Genomic DNA, 20141 nt, shown 5'->3' with positions numbered 1-20141 from the left:
TGCACAGTTGAGTGATTATTTGCTACTGTGCATGCCCGAAAAGTCCTGAAAATCCTTATTTACAGTGCACATGTGAAACGATGTGTGCGATGGCGTGCGCATTTGCGTACGATATCGCTATGACTTCAGATGGCATCCGAGATCCATGGGCGTTTCAGTTTGGAAACTGGGAGGTAACCTTAATTGATCGCAAAAAGAGGAGGTGGCATGGGCATGTTATGGGAGTTTTATGGGCGTGTTTCAGCATACGGCTGAGTTCTCTTTTGCAGCACCGCAGGCACAGTGGTAATACGTTGAGAAAGTTGCAAGAGAAGGCTGTGCGCCAGGCAGGGGCTGCTGGGGGGGTTGATGTTGTGACCGATGGTGCGTCAGTGTTGGAGTCATTGGATGCACCAACACAGTTGAGCACTGTTCACATATGCAAAGTGGGTGTCGCAGGGTTAGCTCCGTCCATCGCATGAAACTACACAAGAGGAATGCCCAAGATGACATTTGTGTATCATGGCACTTGTGAATCTGTAAGAAATCGCAGCGCGTATGAACTGCGTGCACCTCTCAGGCTCACAGTGCAGTGCAGTATAGCGTCCTATACAACATGTGACAATATGCCTTAGGTTTAAAAGTTGACAGACTCCCAAAGCAGTGGCCACTAATAGGTAATCCTTCTTTCACAACCTTTTCCTGTCTTCACATGGAATAGGAATATTATTATTGTCTCTAAGCGGGATCAGCCATCCTCTCTCTTAGCAATGCCCAAGCAAGTGCTAATTGGAAGTGTGTACAAAGAAATAAAAATATGCGCTAGCAAAATAATGCCACTATGAGCAGAGTCTGCTGCTCACCAAAAATAGCATCTGCATCTGTTCAAAATAATACACAAGAGAAAGAGCTGTGAAGCAGCTCTATACTCACTAGATTAAGGGCTTCATTTACTAACGAGTTTTATCACCAAAACAAGTGATAAATATCGCTGTGTATGATAAATGGTGCTCCATCACATTAAATCTATCTATCCATCCATCCATCCATCCATCCATCCATCCATCCAGATGTACTGACTGACTGACTCATCAATACCCAGCCCAAACCCCTGGACCTAAGAACATGATATAAGGGCCAGTGTCGGACTGGAGCATGAAGGGCCCACCGGGGGAATGCAGTGATGGGAAGCCCATACTTGCTTAAATACTGCTACTGCATGATAACTTACCAGATTAATAACAGCAATGCATTGTGGAAAATACACCATAGTCTTGTGCAGTGTAATGTACTGTAACATATATCCAATGTATAATTCAAGCGAACAGTCTGAAACCTGATCTCTAGAGGAGGTGGTGGGCCCTCAGGCAGTGGGGCCCACCGGGGGTTTACCCTGTACCCCTGTGGGCCAGTCCAAGCCTGATAAAGGTGTATATTCCTTCCATGACATAGATGCGGGGCCCAGGACTGACAAAACAGGCAGGGCACCCCTCCCCTGGTGTTTCTGCAACTCCAGCCCCGAAGCGTCTCTCCAGTACCAGCCAGTTTCCCTTCTGTCTCTGTCAGCCTGCCCACCCCTTGTGTCTCTGCCAGCCAGCCCTCCCATTGTCTCTGCCAGGCAACCCCCTTCTGTCTCTGCCAGCCAGCCCTCTCTTATGTCTCTGCCAGCCAGCCCCCCCCTTATGTCTCTGCCAGCCAGCCCCCCTTTACGTCTCTGCCATCCAGCCCCCTTAATGTCTCTGCCAGCCAGCTCTCCCTTATGTCTCTGCCAGCCAGCCCTTCCTTATGTCTCTGCCAGCCAGCCCTTCCTTATGTCTCTGCCAGCCAGCCCTCTCATGTCTCTGCCAGCCAGCCCTTCCTTATGTCTCTGCCAGCCAGCCCTTCCTTATGTCTCTGCCAGCCAGCCCTCTCATGTCTCTGCCAGCCAGCCCTTCCTTATGTCTCTGCCAGCCAGCCCCCCCTTATGTCTCTGCCAACCAGCCCTTCCTTATGTCTCTGCCAGTCAACCCCCCTTATGTCTCTGCCAGCCAGTGTGCCAGCCAGCCCCCCCTAATGTCTCTGCCAGAAATTTATGAGAGTGTCGTCTTGCTTAAGATACGTCTGTCACCTGTGTGGGGTATATTTACTAAAGTGAGAGTTTTTAGAAGTGAAGATTTTGCCTATAGTAACCAATCAGATTCTATTTAACATTTAACTAGCACCTTCTAGAAGATAATAGCTAGAATCTGATTGGATCAAGGGTGAGAGGGAATCGCCACAAGTTCCATTTTTTCAGGTCACATGAGGATCTTTAAAATGTGATAGCTGTGAAGAGGTGAGAGAAGGAATCGCCACAAGCTCCATTTCCACATATATTATGGAAACTGCATATAAGATTTATTATTGGTGGTATTAGACACCGGACAGACTTTCCCAAATGTTCCCTACTTTTTTTCATAGTTGCTGGCAGAACTGTGGCCAAAGAGGCACTCATTTTATATCTGGTGGACTTGTCCTTATATTGCCCCATTCTGGACTAGGCTTCTTTCTATTCTTAACTCCCTATCTGATCACCAATTAACCTTGGAGCGTAGATTACCCTTGTATTTTAATTCTGCAGTTATCAGAGTGTTACCTAAGCCTAATCGTGACCCGGGAGACCCTGAGTCACATCGTCCAATATCACTGTTAGGAGTTTGATTACAAAATATTAAGCAAAATCTTATCTGACCATTTAAAGTATTTATTACCCACTATTATTTTCAATGACCGAACTGGGTTCATCATAGGTAGGCATTCGGTGGTTAACATCGCAAAGTGTTGGCTGCTGTGCAGGCTCTTGGTCTGCCGGGTGGTTCTCAGACTCTTGCTATAATTTTGATGGATGCCGAGAAGGCTTTTGACTTGGTCATTTGGGACCATTTATTTGAAACGTTAAAGAGATTTGGATTACCTGGGGATTTTGTGTCTGTACTTCAAGCTTTATATTGCAACCCACTCACTCAGGTTTCCACTAATGGTTATTTATCTACCCCTTTTGCAATTCAGAAAGGCACAAGACAGGGGTGACCTCTTTTGCCATTATTATTTGCTCTGGCCCTGGAGCCTCTTGCGATAGCTCTTCACCAACATGAGGGAAAAGGTATATCTATTGGTAGAGTTAGTGTTAAAATTGTGTTTATTCGCAGATGACATGCTTTTGTTTGTGTCGGACCTCCCAAACTACTGTTATTTTGGCACTGCAGGCACTGGAGGTGTTGCTATGGGCAACATCTCCACTTCTAAAAACTCTCACTTTAGTAAATATACCCCTAAGAGTCTCTGGGTAGAGGGATAGGTGAGAAATTGCTCTCCACAAACAGGATGTAGTTAAATGACCGGCGGCCGCGATGCTGCCGGTCAAAATCCCGATGGCTAATGCCCGACGGGGGATTTAAGATAGGTGTCGAAATACTGATGCCTATCTTAATCCCGACGCCGGAACACAGAAGGATGCCCGACCGAATGAGGTAAGTCCGGGGCGCCCTTAGTGTTAACCGCGGAGGGGGAGGGTTCGCTTTAGGCACCCCTGGGGGGACTTAGGGTTAGACACCCCCTGGGGAGGGTTAGGGTAGGGGAAGGAGGGGTTAGGGTTAGGCACCACTGGGGGGAGGTTAGGGTTAGGCACCCCCCCAGGAGGGTTAGGTTTAGGGTGCAGGAAGGGGGGTTAGGATTAGGCACCCTCGGGGGGATTTAGGGTTAGGCACCACCCTGGGAGTTTTAGGGTTAGGCACCACCAAGGGAGGGTTAGGGGGGAGAGGGGATGGTAATAGTACTTACAGTACTTGCACCAGTCGGGATCTTCATCCTGTCGGGCAACCGCAGTCGGTATTTCAATACCATTCCCCACAAACGTCCCCATACTGTGAGGACTACACATTCTTTCGTTATCTTGGGAGGGGAAAAGCCAGCCAGCTATCCCTTATCTTACAGTTCACATACAATTTCCTGGCTTGCTAATTGCAGTTTTTTTTTTTTTTTTTTTTTTTTATTCTTTATTTAAAGCACTCCTAAAAAATAAACAGACTGAGCATATAAACAGGTATGAGTGCAAATAGCCTCAACAATGAGGCACATTTTCAAATATATAAAGAAAATACAATATAGATCTATATGTGTAAACAAAATTAATAGAAAATAGGGTATGGGTGGGGGGAAGACAGGGGGGTGGAAATGTAAGGGAGGGAAACAGGACTATTATAGAAATTAAAACATCTGAAAGATATTTAAATAATATTGAAACAAAAACAAGGAGGAGTACCTATCCAAGGTGATAAGGCAAATAAACAAACATGAAAGGGTGGGGTGGAGAGTAAGGCCCTCCCACCGCACATGGGTTCAGTGGAGGAAATACAAGGATCAAGAGTGGTGGGTGCCCTCACAGGAGAGCCAAGGAGCCCACACTTGGGAAAATAGATGGCCCCTATCATGGAGATAGTAAGTAATATTCTCCATTGTCGCAATATGCCAAATTTGTGATTTCAAAGCAGAAAGGATTGCAGTTTTTTCTGACATGCACAGAATAGCAATTGACAAACAGTTTGAAAATACCATGTTTTCATACAGAATACAAATTGATAGAACATACAATTTGAAAGTACCATATTTGAGGAGGTCATAACGAGAGTAGTCCTGACAGTCATCCAACAAGAAAATAAATTGTGCTTAAAATAAGGAAAAATTGCTCTTAAATTTGGCAAACGCAGTAACCACACAAAGGAGGGCACATGGCACGCATCAGGACTATTGGGCTCACAAAAATCAAGTGGGTACAAGATTTAATATCAAAAGGCTACCACCTAGAAAGAATTGCTCACATTTTACAGACCACAGAGCAACATGCTAGAATCCCATGACAAGCGACAGATTAATCCATTAGTGCCTACTGCCGTGCTCCTGTCCAGCAAAAAGAAAAAAAAGAGTAAAGCTGAATGTCCTATTTTTAAATTTGAATGCTGCAGGCATCTAATACATAAAGACATAGTAAATCAGGTTTAAATTGGCTCATAAATGTTTTTTATTATCTTATGGTGAATGCTTGCAAACAACCTTTAAGATTATGTTGATAATTTACTAAATTAATTTACTTGTACAAATAAAAACTGATTATGCATGTCTGATTTTTTACAGCATTTTGTAAAAATATAATTAAATATTTAACCTTCATAGGAGAAGTGACAAGAGAAGGGTGCCTGAAAAGAATTCGCCATCTCGAACTGCACTCAAATGACAATGTCTCTGAATCTGGATGGACAACTTTTTTCCAAACAGCTGGAAACATGCCGGAGTTAAACCTGCTGAATGTAAACAGAATAGAAACTTATTTTATAAAATCTCATGCTACCACGGTCACTGCCTTTGTCCGGTTTGTGTCCAGACTGCCCAGTCTGAGGACCATATGGTTGCTGGGATGGCTGCTGGATAAAGATGACCTGAATGTCTTCAACTCTATGAAAGAAAATCATCCCCAGTCCAAGAGTTTAGAAATTATTTGGCAGGTGCCGCTGCCATTTGAAGTAAATATTGAATAATAAAAGTATATTTTGTTAACTCCAGCCCTATACTAAGTGCAAAAGATGCATCAGAAAACAGGCGTATTTACACATTCATGTCAATTTGCATAAGCCCGCAAAGCCACCAAAATACCAGAATCTTACCTACCTGCCCTATTATGATCCAGTTATGCCACTTCAGTCACAAATGGAGATGCGACTGGTTTATGTACAACTCTGCATTGCCCATATTTGCGTACTCTTGGTTTAGGCGCAGTGCAAAAAAATGCAAGAGGCTCCGCAAATAGACTTACAGAGCTCTACATTTTGTACAAATTCACATACAGTATCTATTCTCTTGGAACACACATCAATGCACATTTGCATTCCAATTTTGGGAGTTTCAGTCAAAAAATCAATCTGCACCTATTTTTGTAGGATTGAGGGAGGAGTGAAACATCACTTTACACTTCTAATGTACCTCCTATCACTTTAAGAACCGTCCCTTCGTTGTTGTCTTTCTAAGTCATGGTTGTGTCCTTCTAAAATAAAGTTTTAAAAAGAACCATCCCCTCATTAATGTCAACTTTCTGTTCTTCTAAAATACTTTATGGTTTACACTAATTTTTGCCTTTAATAAATCAATTTTTTGGGAAGTCCACCCTCCCGTATCCCCTCCACTACCCTAATGTATTATAATGCAATTCACAGTGGAACACATCATGATAGAACCCATCCCACTGTGCACTTCTGCAAATTGTGGTATTGTTCAGCGCTGGATGGGGCCATGATGCCATAAATTGTGTCACCCTCTCCTCCCATAAACTCGGATCTTCTCTCTGTGATCTCACATTATCCAATATGCATGTGTAAAATTCAAGTACATTTGCAGAAAGGAAAGTGAACCAGTGGTTCTCAAACTCAGTCCACAGGATCCAAAACAGTTCTTGCTTTTCAGGTCATCTGAGGATCATTAAAATGTGATAGCTGGGAAGAGGTGAGAGAAGGAATCGCCACAAGCTCCATTTCCACGCATATTAAGGAAACTGCATATAAGATTTATTATCGGTGGTATTATACACCAGACAGACTTTCTAAAATGTTCCCTATTTCTACTCATAGTTGCTGGCGGAACTGTGGCCAAAGAGGCACTCATTTTATATCTGGTGGACTTGTCCTTATATTGCCTCATTCTGGACTAGGCTTCTTTCTATTCTTAACTCCCTATCTGATCACCAATTAACCTTGGAGCATACTGTAGATTAACCTTGTATTTTAATTCTGCAGTTATTAGAGAGTTGGCACAAAAACAGAAAAATCTCAGGTGCACAACTCCAAATTTTTAATAATATTTAAATGCAATAAAATTTCGCAATCAATAGAGGTTTTTAGCATAATCTTGGCCAAGGTTATGGGCCTACTCACCATATCCAGGTAACCTCTGTAGGGTAGGTCTCTAACATACTACAATTCAAATCCAGAGCGCAGGACACCCCCAAACTAGTCCAGCTAAGCCGCCCCAGGGAACTGCCATAGTAAGAAAAGTGCAGTGTGAAAGAGATAGGAGCAGCTACTGCTGCATATAAAGAATGAAAATAAAAATTGAGGTACATATATAATAAACAAACAGTGAAGGGTTAAAATGTGTTAAAAAAGAAAAATGTGTTATAATGCGGTGCCCTGAAACAGATCAACAAAGGGAATCCAGGGGGACCCACGCCCCAAAAATGAACCAAAGTTGCACTACAGTATATAAAACTTGTAGGACTTACCTAGAATTGTGCCTAATACTAGTGTGCATATTCATTACAAGAATCCATGCTTTTAAACCAATAAGGTAGGGGTGCTAATCCAGACTGAGGGTGTCTCCTTTCCCTCAGGTGTGCAATAAAGCACATTAAATGGAGTATATGGGAAAGATTTCTGGACTGCACACCCTGAATATATATATATATAATGGGAGGTGCTACCTGATGAGACTAATTGCAGGCACAAAAACAGACAGATCTCAGATGCACAACTCCAAATTTTTAATAATATATAAATGCAATAACATTTTACAATCAATAGAGGTTTTTAGCATAATCTTGGCCAAGGTTATGGGCCTACCCACCATATCCAGGTAACCTCTGTAGGGTAGGTCCCTAACATACTACAATTCAAATCCAGAGCGCAGGACACCCCCAAACTAGCCCAGCTAAGCCGCCCCAGGGAACTGCCATAGTAATAAAAGTGCAGTGTGAAAGAGATAGTTAGGAGCAGCTACTGCTGCATATAAAGAATGAAAATAAAAAGTGAGGTACACATATAATAAACAAACAGTGAAGGGTTAAAATGTGTTAAAAAAGAAAAATGTGTTATAATGCGGTGCACTGAAACAGATCAACAAAGGGAATCCAGGGGGACCCACGCCCCAAAAATGAACCAAAGTTGCACTACAGTATATAAAACTTGTAGGACTTACCTAGAATTGTGCCTAATACTAGTGTGCATATTCATTACAAGACTCCATGCTTTTAAACCAATAAGGTAGGGGTGCTAATCCAGACTGAGGGTGTCTCCTTTCCCTCAGGTGTGCAATAAAGCACATTAAATGGAGTATATGGGAAAGATTTCTGGACTGCACACCCTGAATATATATATATAATGGGAGGTGCTACCTGATGAGACTAATTGCAGGCACAAAAAACAGACAAATCTCAGGTGCACAACTCCAAATTTTTAATAATATATAAATGCAATAAAATTTCGCAATCAATAGATGTTTTTAGCATAATCTTGGCCAAGGTTATGGGCCTACCCACCATATTTTAAATTTTATTGCATTTATATATTATTAAAAATTTGGAGTTGTGCACCTGAGATTTGTCTGTTTTTGTGCTTGCAATTAGTCTCATCAGGTAGCACCTCCCATTATATATATATATTCAGGGTGTGCAGTCCAGAAATCTTTCCCAGTTATTAGAGAGTTACCTAAGCCTAATTGTGACCCGGAAGACCCTGGGTCATATTATCCAATATCACTGTTGTACTTTGATTACAAAATATTGACCAAACTGTTATCTGACCATTTAAAGTATATATTTCTCACTATTATTTCCAATGATTGAACTGGGTTCATCATTGGTAGGCATTCGGTGGTTAACATTCGCAAAGCATTGGCTGCTGTGAAGGCTCTTGGTCTCCCGGGTGGTTCTCAGTCTCATGCTATAATTTTGATGGATGCCGAGAAGGCTTTGGACTTGGTCACTTGGGACCATTTATTTGAAACGTTAAAGAGATTTGGATTACCCAGGGATTTTGTGTCTGTACTTCAAGCTTTATATTGCAACCCACTCACTCAGGGGTCCACTAATGGTTACTTATCTACCCCTTTTGCAATTCAGAAAGGCACAAGACAGGGGTGTCCTCTTTCGCTATTATTATTTGCACTGACCCTAGAGCCTCTTGCGATAGCTCTTTACCAACATGAGGGATTTAGAGGTATATCTATTGGGAGAGTTAATGTTAAAACTGTGTTTATTCGCAGATGACATGCTTTTGTATAGGCACCGCTCACGGGGTACCTCTGTGCGCACAGGGTACCCCTGCACCTACAGACCGACACAACACTGGGAATAACTTCTGAACAGGTATCTTCAGAGCCGGCCCTAGCCAATTTGGTGCCCTAGGCAAAATTTTGACTGGTGCCCCCTAGCATATAATTCCACCACCAAACATATTATTTATACGTGGACGCCAAAAATAACATATTGGTTTATAACTTTTTATTTCTTTTAAGTCGTCGAGAGTGCCGCCTTCATCGATGTACATATGCCCTCACTTGCTTAGGAGAGGTAACACGGAGGGAACCGGACGCAAGTTAATATGGAGCAGGTTGGGAGTGCCGGCTATCTGCATATTATATATATATATATATACACTGTTATATATATATATATATACACTGTTATATATATATTTATATACACTGTTATATATATACACATACATGTGTACACGCATATATATGTCCATACACATATATACACACACACACACATATATATATATGAGTATATATATATATATATGAGTATATATATATGAGTATATATATATATACATATACTCATATATATATATTTATATATATACAAATACTCATATATATATGTATATATACTCATATATATACATATACTCATATATATATATATATATGAGTGACCATCATATATATATATAGCTGACAGCTGTGCTTCAAATTATTTGTCCCACCCTGAGTCAGACTCAGTCTTCTTACCTGCGCAGCGAGCGTTACAGTGGCTGGGCCAAGATGGAGGCGGAGCCGTGAGTTGTTGCTCAGGGCTCTGCTCCGCAAAGGCCCATGGGTGGTGTGGCTGCGGCTGGGTATGCGCAGCATGCCCTCCCGTGGCCATCTTAGCTCCTCCGACCTGTACTGTCAGAATGAGCTTCTATGCAGAAGCTCATTCTGACTAAGGGGCCAGGCGGATGCGGATGACGGTCACATGACCGGCCGCCGCCTGGCCATCCGCTGCGCTGCCCGATCGGAGAGCTCTGATTGCGGCAGCGCGCTGGAGGGTTAGATGTGCCGGCGGGGCGGGCTCTCCCAGCTCTAGGTAGGTGCCAGTGGAACTGGGAGGGAGCAGCGGCTAGTGGCAGTTGCCGGCGGCGGGGGGCAGAGCTCAGAATCATTTTGTCTGGCCCACAGAGCTTTTTTCTGCTAGCCTCATCTGGCTAGCAGGGTGCCTAGAACGGCACCCTGCAGCCAGAATCCATGCAGCAGTGCCGCCTGGAGCACCCTTAGGACCCTTGTGATGGTCACACCGCTGTCCTTACAGCTCCCCGGGGCTGTAATCACCAGCAATTGTGGCCTAGCCCCCGTGTGACTTTACACAGAGGGGGTGTGGCCTCCACCAGGCCCATGAATAATGTTATATGTATCAAAATGGCCCTCGGCAGAAAAAAGGTTTCCCACCCCTGCTGTAAAAGATAAACTAAAAATCCCATGCCTTTCCTCCTCCTCTGGCCGGCCGGGTGCCTAAGGCTGAGAGCTGACTGAGTTGAAACCTGCCTGTATGTGGCTGTGCGGCCAGGTCCCGTCTGGCGACCGCAGCTCATCCTGTGCCCAGCCTCTACTCTGCCCACCCTGCTACAGCTCCTTCCGACTCCCTGCAGGTTCAGTAGGTGGGCGGAGCTGGGGCTGTGTGTTACGGGGGGCGATCGCCCTGATCGCCCCCCCCGGATCCGCCACTGGGTATTACTGACTGGATATATTACACCATGTTATACCTGTAAGTTACTAATCCTGACTTGTGCTTGTTTATGCATGTTTTCATGCACAGTATGATGCCTTGTATATGTACTTTATTTTTTGTCTGAATAAAGATTGTTTTGGAACAAAAAAACCTTGGACCCCTGCTCTTTCCTTCTCTCTCGTCCCTTCCCAGATGTGAGCTCACAACAAATTGTTTTCCCATATTCTTGCAGCGGCAAAATTCCTGATAGTTTGAAATTGGAAACCCCTGCACCCCCTGCGATTTCGGCCCTCAAAAACTATGTCTGGTACATCACAAGCATGGAAAGTATTACCCACTCTTTACTTCACACATCTCACAAGTTTGATCTCATTTGGGCTCCCTGGTTTCACAGAGAGGGCAAACCTCATCCTCGCCCCTCTGGGTGAGTTCTCACCATTTTACTACAGTGACCTTGTTCTGGTCCTCTACTTACCCATCTCTGGGTCCTCCGCGATGGATTTAACTACGCCTGCTTTTGTAAGCATTGCCCAGCTTCCCTTGTTTCTTTAGCTTTTGGTTTCTTTCCTATTTTTGCCTTTTGCTCTCTCTTAAATACTACTCTAGGGGTTAAATTTAATAAGATTTGATTTGGTATTCGATTTTATGAATCTATAAAATCGAATTTAAATTGAACTGCAAAATCCCTTAACGAATCCCTAATTTACTAATATTCGATTTTGCATTCGATTTTCAAATCAAACCCGATTTGGTTAGATTTTGAACAGTGATTTGATGTGCGATTTTGCATGTGCAAATCGAAAACCAAATCCCACTCAAAATTGAACCTCAAATCCCCAAATGAATATACCTGCTTCATGCTTTCGTTTTCAGCATGAGCAGATCTAATTGACACAGATGCATGCACAGATCACTGAGATTTGTGCTTGTACAGTATCTATGTTTAACTAACCTGGAAAGAGGCGGAGACTCACCTCTCTTAGAAATGCCGGGGCTGAGCGTTCATTGGCTAAGGGACATGCCGCAGCTGCCCTGTCATTCGGGAAGTAGAGGACGGTACAGTTTGTGGTTCGTGCTCCTCATATTTTTGTTTTCAGAAGACCATGGATGCCTACTTGGAGAAGAGGACTGGTCCAGGTATTGTAGGTAAGTATGTGTGAGTTTGCAATAAACTTATACTGTCATGGTGTGTGTGGCTTGTGTTTATTTTAACATTTCTTTACAGGTGAACTAGAGGTACCAGTGGGCCCTTAATGCTCCGCATGCTGGTACTTGTGGTTCTCCAAATAACAGCATTCGGGGGAGGTTTGCTGAGACCTGTAGTTCTACTGTTAAAGATAATGTCTTTACATCTAATTTTACACACACACTTTACACTATCAACCCGGCACCCACCTCCAAGGGGTGCTGGGGATAGCCCCGGGCTATAAGCCCAGGCCTGGTGTGCCCTGGAGAGGGGGACCCCTTTATTGGGGGGTCCCCACCTGCCAAGGGATCCCCAGCCTGGGCTGACTAGCGGTCAGGGGTAATGCTTTGTCCGGAGGATGCGGTGACATTACCCCCCCCAAGAAAGAGTCCGGTGCTAGTTATGGCAAATACAGGGGACCCCCTAATCATTTTGTCCCCTGTATTTCCAAAACCAGGACCAGCTCGATTAGTCCAGTGCTGGTTGTGCTAAATACAGGGGACCCCTACGTCTTTTGTCCCTTGAATTTACACAACCAGGACTGGCTCTGAAAAGACCGGGGCTAGTTGTGCTTTTAGTGGAGGACCTCACAACAATTTTTTTTTTATTTTAACACTTTTAAAGCTTTTTACAAACAAATGCATGCACGAATCTCACTGATCTGTGCACGCATTTGTGTCAATCAGACCTGCTCATGAGCATCCAAAGCATGAGGCAGTTCTATTCATTTGGGGAATTCAAGTTCCATTTTGTTTGATTTCAAACCGAATATTAGTAAATAAGGGATTTGTGTGTTGGTCTATGAAAAAGTACTGATGTTTTTCTGATGTTTGATTTTGAGTGGAATATGGTTTTATGTTCAATTTGACATTTGATTTTGCCTTTAGTAATTCTCCAAATGCAAAATCGAATGTCAAATTACACTAAAATCAAAATCGAACATTAGTAAATATACCCCTTTCCCTTTGCCTACCCTATTGCCTTGAAATGTATAAAAATACAAAGAAAACGATTATTTGTTTATTGGATGCTGAAGTCAATTAACTGTAGTGCACCTGATTTCAGTTGAAGAATAAGTTAATTTCAAAACAAGAGTATTTGTGGTGCTTTCTGTTAAATCTGATTACATTCATTCATCTGGGTGTCACTGGTAGACAATGGGGGGAGGGTAGAGAAGGCACCATTCATTGAGCAGGAGTGTCTTCAAACTTAAACTTGTTTGAGAGCTGCATCCATGGTATGCAGTCGGGATGCCGACTGTCTAAATGCCGACCACCGGCATCCCGACTGTCTAATCCCGGGCAAGGGTCTAATGACAGGCGTTGATACCCCGACGCCTGTCATTTTACCTACGCCAAGAGCCCGACGCCCGGCATCCCGATCGAAGGTAAGCCGGGCACGGACAGCTGTGGGGGGGGGGAGGGTTAGGTTAAGGGCTCCAGGGGGAGGACTTAGGGTTAGGCAACCCCCCAGGAGGGTGTCTAGGGGAAGGGGGGGTTAGGCACCCCCCCGGGAGACTAAGGTTTAGGCTGCGGGGAAGGGGGGGGTTAGGCACACCTAAGGGAGGATTAGGGTTGGGGGGGGGTTAGGTTAGTGAATAGGAAAATACTTACCTGTCGGGATTAGAACCGCTGGTCTTCCAGCTTCGGGAGTAGAACCATGTCCGGCAGTATTTCATACCGATCCCGCATCCATTCCCCTTGACATCCTATAATGTTGTCTGCTTTGGGTTAAACACAAGGAGTGCTCATTGATCTGGTAGAAGGTGATCAGGAATCGGGGTCTCTTCCAAAGCATATGCTTGCCATATGATCACTTTAATCCATCTGGCCCAACTGTTTGCTTATTGGCCAATCTTGCTTGTGTGCATCAAAGTCAGTCTGATTGAAATTAGCAGATCTGTCCAAATAGATCCACAGAGCTTAAGAAAACTCATGGAGACCAAGAGAATCACCACTACCTGAGGCAATTTCACAGGCTTCAGAATATCTTGGTTGAGATGAAAGCTGGAAACATCATTTGGTTAGAATGAAGATCTGGTATGCAGGACCACTCTATACTGATGAAAAAACTGAAACAGGGACCTAGAAAATAGTGCCGCTAACTCAGAGAATAGCCGAACAGCCAAGATCTTTTCCAGCAGAAACACCTTGTGACATCTGGCGTCAGAGGAGACTAAGGTAAACCATGCACTGTGAAGAGACAAGGGCAGATTTTGGAAAGTTGATCATACAACCATGCTATTCCAAATTTTAACAGTTGCAGATGAATCTAGAGAAGTGTTCAACCTTGCTTTGATAAGTTATCGCTCGGTATGGAAGGCCCCTCCCTAATGGAACTCATTCTGCTCCATGGAATTGATGGCACTACGAAGTGAATTCATCTTGACCTTGGTTACCTGCAGGCAAAAATTTAGACTATTGAGGTGAAATGACAAGTCTCGTTTGGGGACCAAGAGCAGCTGAGAGTACAACCCCAAAACTTTCTGCTCTGAAGGTACCAGAATAATCACTCACGACTTCAGTAGGGAAAAGTCTGGTCTCATCCCTTGGAGGAGTTGTTGAGAAAAAAAAAAAAAGAGGTCTAGGATAAAACCTTTTTGTATGAGATCTACACAACCACAGGATCCATAGAAGTAGCCCACTAGTTAAGAAACCACAGTAGATAGGCTCCCATAACAGACCGGTCCAGGGGGAGAGGTGTCCCATTATGGTTTCTGTTTTCTGTGAAGAGTTGGGGGTTGGGATACCTTCGCAATCTAAGAGAACAGACCCGGCAAAGGGTAAAGCATCTAAAGCAGAGGTAGCCAACCCTGGTCCTCGAGAGCTACCAACAGTGCATGTTTTCCAGGTATGCTCACAGAATCACAAGTGAAATAATTAGCTCCACCTCTGGATCTTTTCGAATGTGTTAGTGAATAATGAATACACCTGTGCACCAGTTAGGTGGTCTGGAAAACGTGAACTGTTAGTAGCTCTTGAGGACAGAGGTTGGCTACCCCTGCTCTAAAGTCCATTTAGATTGTGTCCACCTCACATAATCTGTGCTAGTGTGTGCATCAGGCTGTGCCCATCAAGGCAGATGATTGCAGCTAGCCCAGTCTCAGCTGCAGTGAGAGGGACTGGTGGTAGTCACACTACCCAAAACCAGCACAAGGTGCCTTTATGTCCCCAATCATTAAACAGGTCAAGTGTCTGGATAACTTCTTTATGTGAGGTGAAGTGGATAGGGTGCAGATATGCTCTCCAAACCTGCCGACACCTCCCCCCCCTTTCCAGCATCCAATACAGTACGGTGGTGCTCACCCAATGTACACAAAAAAATAAAACTGCATAAAGTGCAGACTGCTTAATGGGTAAAAGTTTAAGTTTGAATATGTGCCTGCTCCAGGATCAACATCCTCTACATCTCCAAGGTTGCTGGAGAAAAATACATTTTCCAGTGAGAGTATATTTCCAAACAAGAGATTTTTCATGACAATCAAGACTCTTAATATTCCCTAAAGCAGACCTGGCCAACCTGTAGCCCTCCCAGCATATCCTCCCACCAATTAGCTGGGAAAGCATGCAGGGAGAGCCACAGGTTGCCAGGGCCTGACCTAAAGCATTGCCATGCATGCAATAAAGAGAGACAATCTGGCACAATTCCTAATACCTATAGATCAGGCTGTCCTCCACAGCAGAGTATCCAATTGAGAAGACCCCTAATGAACGAGAAGAGCAAGAGGAAAAATTACTGATTAAAGCCAAATGAAAAGTGTGTGTGTGTGTGTGTGTGTGGCGGGGGGGTGTAGAGCCCGTGCTATGGTTATCCCATATCTGTGTGGAAGACTACAACTCCAATGAATTTACTGAAGGCCTCTTGGGAAAAGAGGGGGGGAGGGGGGGCTGTAGATTTATTAAAACATCCAAAAAGGGGGGCGTGGCTTGGAGAGGCATGTAGTAGGGAGCAAACCTGCGTGCTCTCCCTGAAATATCCTGCCTACATCCTGCAGGAGCGGTGCCCCAGGCTTTATACTCACCTACATCGTGGGTGAGTGTGTGCTGCTGCCCCTGGGTTGGTGTTGGGCCGCCTATCCTCTCCCTCCGGCACCCACGAGTGGCTGGAAGCGGACGCTGTTATCCGGCTGTGGTCTCCTCTCCTATGCTGGTCAGGTGGACGGCTCCCGCTGACACTGCCCGGCGGATGCTGACTGCAGGTCTCCTCTCCCTCCTGGCTCTGGTGATCCTCTGGGGGCAAGATACTCTTCTCTGTTGGGTGGACTGCTGGCGGGATCAGATCTGCCTCAGGCTGTGGTGCTGGCTCCGGGTGTTGCACACTGACGGCGGCCATCTTGGATTTGGTCACACACAGTGATCCTGCTGCTGCAAGTTTAGAGTAAAGTTCAGTAATTCTCTAAAACGACTAAGTGGTGTAAAAATTTCTCACCCCTTCTGCCTGATCTCCCTGCAGTGGTGCCTGTTTTATATCCATATTATTGCTCACCTGCTGATTCCTGTGATTGCCCCACCGAGGACATTTATTGCCCGCATGCTTCATTACAAAGACCGTGACGCAGTCTTGCAGCTGGTCCGTCTCCATGGTCCTCTCAAGTTGGATAATCACTCTATTTCAGTGTTTCCTGATTTTGCTGTTAAGGTGCATAAAAGCAGTTTATGCCTGTTAAACGCAAGCTACGGGAGCACCAACTTCATTACTCCATGCTTTTTCCATCCCGTCTTCGTGTGGTGGCTGATGGCATCACTCATTTTTTCAAAAAACCTGCAGATGCTGAGGCCTGGCTGGCTGGACGTCCACGGCCTCCACGATGACTTTTTTTTTTGCCTTGGACTCCTTGCTGTTACCTGATGCTGATCTGGGGGTTTCGAGAGTCGATTACTGGTTTCCCCTGTTTTAAGTGCTCCCCCTATTTTGTTTGATCATTTAATGTATTTTATTGTATATTGTGCCCATCTGCTGTTTTGTCGTGATTTTTTTTCATTTATTCTCTGGTAATGGGGAGAGCTGGGACAGTTAAGTGGACTTGTTTGTTTTGAGGGGCTACCGCTCCTCTATAACTATTTGCAGGGCCTTGCTAGCAATAGCTTTGTCTACCAGCCCTAGATAAGTGGTATGGGGGGGGGGGGGGGGGAGGGTTGGTATTTAGATAGATTAATTAGTTAGTAGTGGGGTAGGGGATCCAGGTATGCCTAGATTGGGGTAAGGTTATACAGGGTGGGGTTATGAGGGTTGTTTTGGGATTTTCTGGGGGGATCCTATGTATTTTAATTTTGTTTCAATTTATATATTGGCAGATATGGAAGTGTTCTTTATTTTCATTTATTTTACTCTATCCTGCTATGTGCAATTTCTTAGGACTATATACTGCCTAGAAAAAAAAATAAAAAAAAAATTATATATATATATATATTAGTTCTAGTTTACGTGGGCCCAGATGGCACCTATGGGTCGACGTTGCATTATCCGCATGGTTTGTGATAGCGGTGGTCTATACATTTTTGTTATTTATATAACTTTTATACTCTATATATACACTATTTGAGGTGATTACTATTACCGTATGTGTTTTATTGTGAATTACGATATATTATATATCTGCTGTTATTATCATTATATTGTCATTTGTTTTTTTTCTTTTTGGAAAATAAAAAAAAAAACATCCAAAAAGGACAAGTCAAGGTGGTTAAACTATACGGCGGCAGAGTAGCAATTTTGCCAGGATGGGTGGGAATAGTACATATGTGTCCAGCTACAAAACGTGTGCCATGCGAATACCTGCAGCAGCATACACTACGGTACGCTATGGCGTGCACCATGCAATCCTACGGAGCAACGGTTGCGAACGCAGTGTGCGTATCCGCTCGTGGGCGCACGCCGTGATTTGCTGCGTAGGCAGCAACGATGTAGCTGGACATTTCTGTACATAGAAATGAAGGGGCTGATTCAGCATTGAATGCAGATTTCCGATTACCCAGAATCTGAACATACACAGGACCAGCTCTACAAATGTGCAGAATAGGTCCTGCGTGATCGCACGCAGCCCCTGCCTGATTGACACGCTATGCCCCGTGCCTTATTAAGGAATTTAAGGGGCGGTGCAGGGACGGCCGGCGTTCCTGGAAACGGAGCGCGTCAGCCCAGTTTTCCAGGAGTGGCAAGGCCAGGGGCTGCGTCCACGGACGCAGTTTCCTGGCCTCGCAAACCGGCCAGCCTGCCGGCAGCCTGGTACCATCCTCCATCGCGACTGACGAAGGACACGACTGATGGCCTGAGACCTCAGTCACAGTGCTCGGATCACAAATGCAACAAGGGGTGTTATACACCTCTTGCTGTATTTGCATATTAGCATATTAGCCATTCTGTCCTAAGCTGAATCACCCCCTAAGACAATAGAATGCCTTTATATGTGGCAAGAACCCTGCTTTCCATCTCCAATTGCTTTGCCCCAGTTGAAGCTAGTGCTGCCACAATTAAAAGGTGGGGTTGGTGTTAGCTAGATAGTGTGCAGTATTTGTGCCAAACAGACTTCTTCAAAATCAATCTAAAAAGTTGCAGACCAGACTTTTTTGCCACATTTTTGCAGTATTTCACAAACTATTTGCAGGCAAATATTCGGGTCGGAATTTTCCTTGCATCCCTCCATAAAAGGCCCGTATGTGGAATGACTTGGAGATTGCTAAACTCATATGCATTATACCTGCCATCACGGTCATCTGCAGCTTGGTCGTTATCACAATTAGTTTTGCAGTAATTTCACAGATAAGTGCTTTTATTGTCCAGCAACAAGGTTTAGGGATGGCAGACAGACCTTGGCAAGCACTCTGAGGGTGTGCAATGACTCTACAATAGTCTTAAAAACAACCATTCGTTGTGTGACTGACAGTGGAAAAGTATGTGACATTCACTGCTCTCAGAATTTGAAGTGGTAATAGGAATATTTAAAATGGTGTGAATTAAAAAAAACACAATTGCATTATGGAGTGCCTCCTTTATTTCTTCATTAATGAATAACTATCAGTTGCACAAAATAGACTGACAAGTTCACCAGCAACGTGACAGGAGTGGAGTCAACAGAAATGTGCATAATGTAGAATACTAAACCAAATTCTTCAGAGATGGTTTTGTAACCTTTTCCAGCCTGATGATCATCAACAACTCTTCTTCTGAGGTCCTCAGAAAACTCCTTTGTTCGTGGCATGATACACTTACACAAACATGTGTTGTGAACATCAGACTTTGATAGATCCCTGTCCTTTTTAAAAAAAAAAAAAAACCACAGGTCCACTCGCACCTGATTGTCATCCCATAGGTTGAAAATACCTCACTAATTTCACCTTCAAAATATCTGTCTAAAATGTTCACATACTTTTGCCACTCACAGATATGCGATATTGGAACATTTTCCTCCAAAAAAAAAATATATAGGAGTCCTACTTGTATGAATATATGAGGAAGTTTTAGGCCAAATTTCAACAGAAATATAAATTCTGAAGGGTTCACAAACTTTCAATCACCACTCTACATTTCAGTTCTAAAAGGTGCGTACACACTGGGCGATAAAGTGGACGACTGAACGATAACGATATCGTTCAGTCGTCCACTTTATCGTCCATTTTTAAGACCAAAAAGATGAACGATACCGACGACGCGTGTTCCCGTGGGTCGTTCGTCATCATCGTTCATCGGGCTGACATGCAGGCCAACCTGACGATGTCGTCAGGTTGCTGCATGTCAGGGAATGGGGGAGAGAGCCCGGCGCTAAACGATATCATTAATATCGTTCAGCGGCTGTGCTCAATGTCATGAACGACATTGAGCACACCCTGCCGGGGACACACTACACGATATCGCTCAGGGAGCATATCGTCTAGTGTGTATGCACCTTAAAGCTGCATACACACACAACGATTTTGTTACCTACGATTATCTGTCAGATTTTTTAAAGTGTAATGAACGATTTTTATGAACTACAAACGATTTTTGCATATTCCCTTAATGAAAATCGTTCAGTTGACAAGTCTGACTGAACTACAAACGTGAACGCGCATGAACGATAATCGTTCGTTTCACTCAGAAAGTGAACGTTTTTTTCAAACGATTATCGTGTGTATGCAGCTTAAGAGATAGGAAAGACTTTAGCAGAATACGGATCTCTCTCTCTCGACAACACAATAGACCTGCAAAGCGTTAATAAGAAAGATTACA

General features: G+C 44.0%; 1 protein-coding gene across 1 annotated transcript in view; it reads left to right on the top strand.

The window, feature by feature from the left end:
* Positions 1-5908, top strand: part of LOC148509025 (baculoviral IAP repeat-containing protein 1-like) — a 41652-nt gene extending 35744 nt beyond the window's left edge. The window contains exon 10 of the mRNA XM_088443699.1: positions 5167-5908. Coding sequence (XP_088299825.1) covers positions 5167-5528 — 362 coding nt within the window. The 3' untranslated portion in view covers positions 5529-5908. The remainder of the gene's footprint in view (positions 1-5166) is intronic.
* The last annotated feature ends 14233 nt before the right edge of the window (positions 5909-20141 follow it).

The sequence above is a fragment of the Taudactylus pleione genome, unplaced genomic scaffold (genome assembly GCF_031769625.1).
Source record: "Taudactylus pleione unplaced genomic scaffold, aTauple2 ptg000333l, whole genome shotgun sequence".
Lineage (NCBI taxonomy): Eukaryota > Metazoa > Chordata > Amphibia > Anura > Myobatrachidae > Taudactylus > Taudactylus pleione.
The sequence above is the reverse complement of the archived record's forward strand: the minus strand, read 5'-3'. Positions and strand labels throughout refer to the sequence as shown.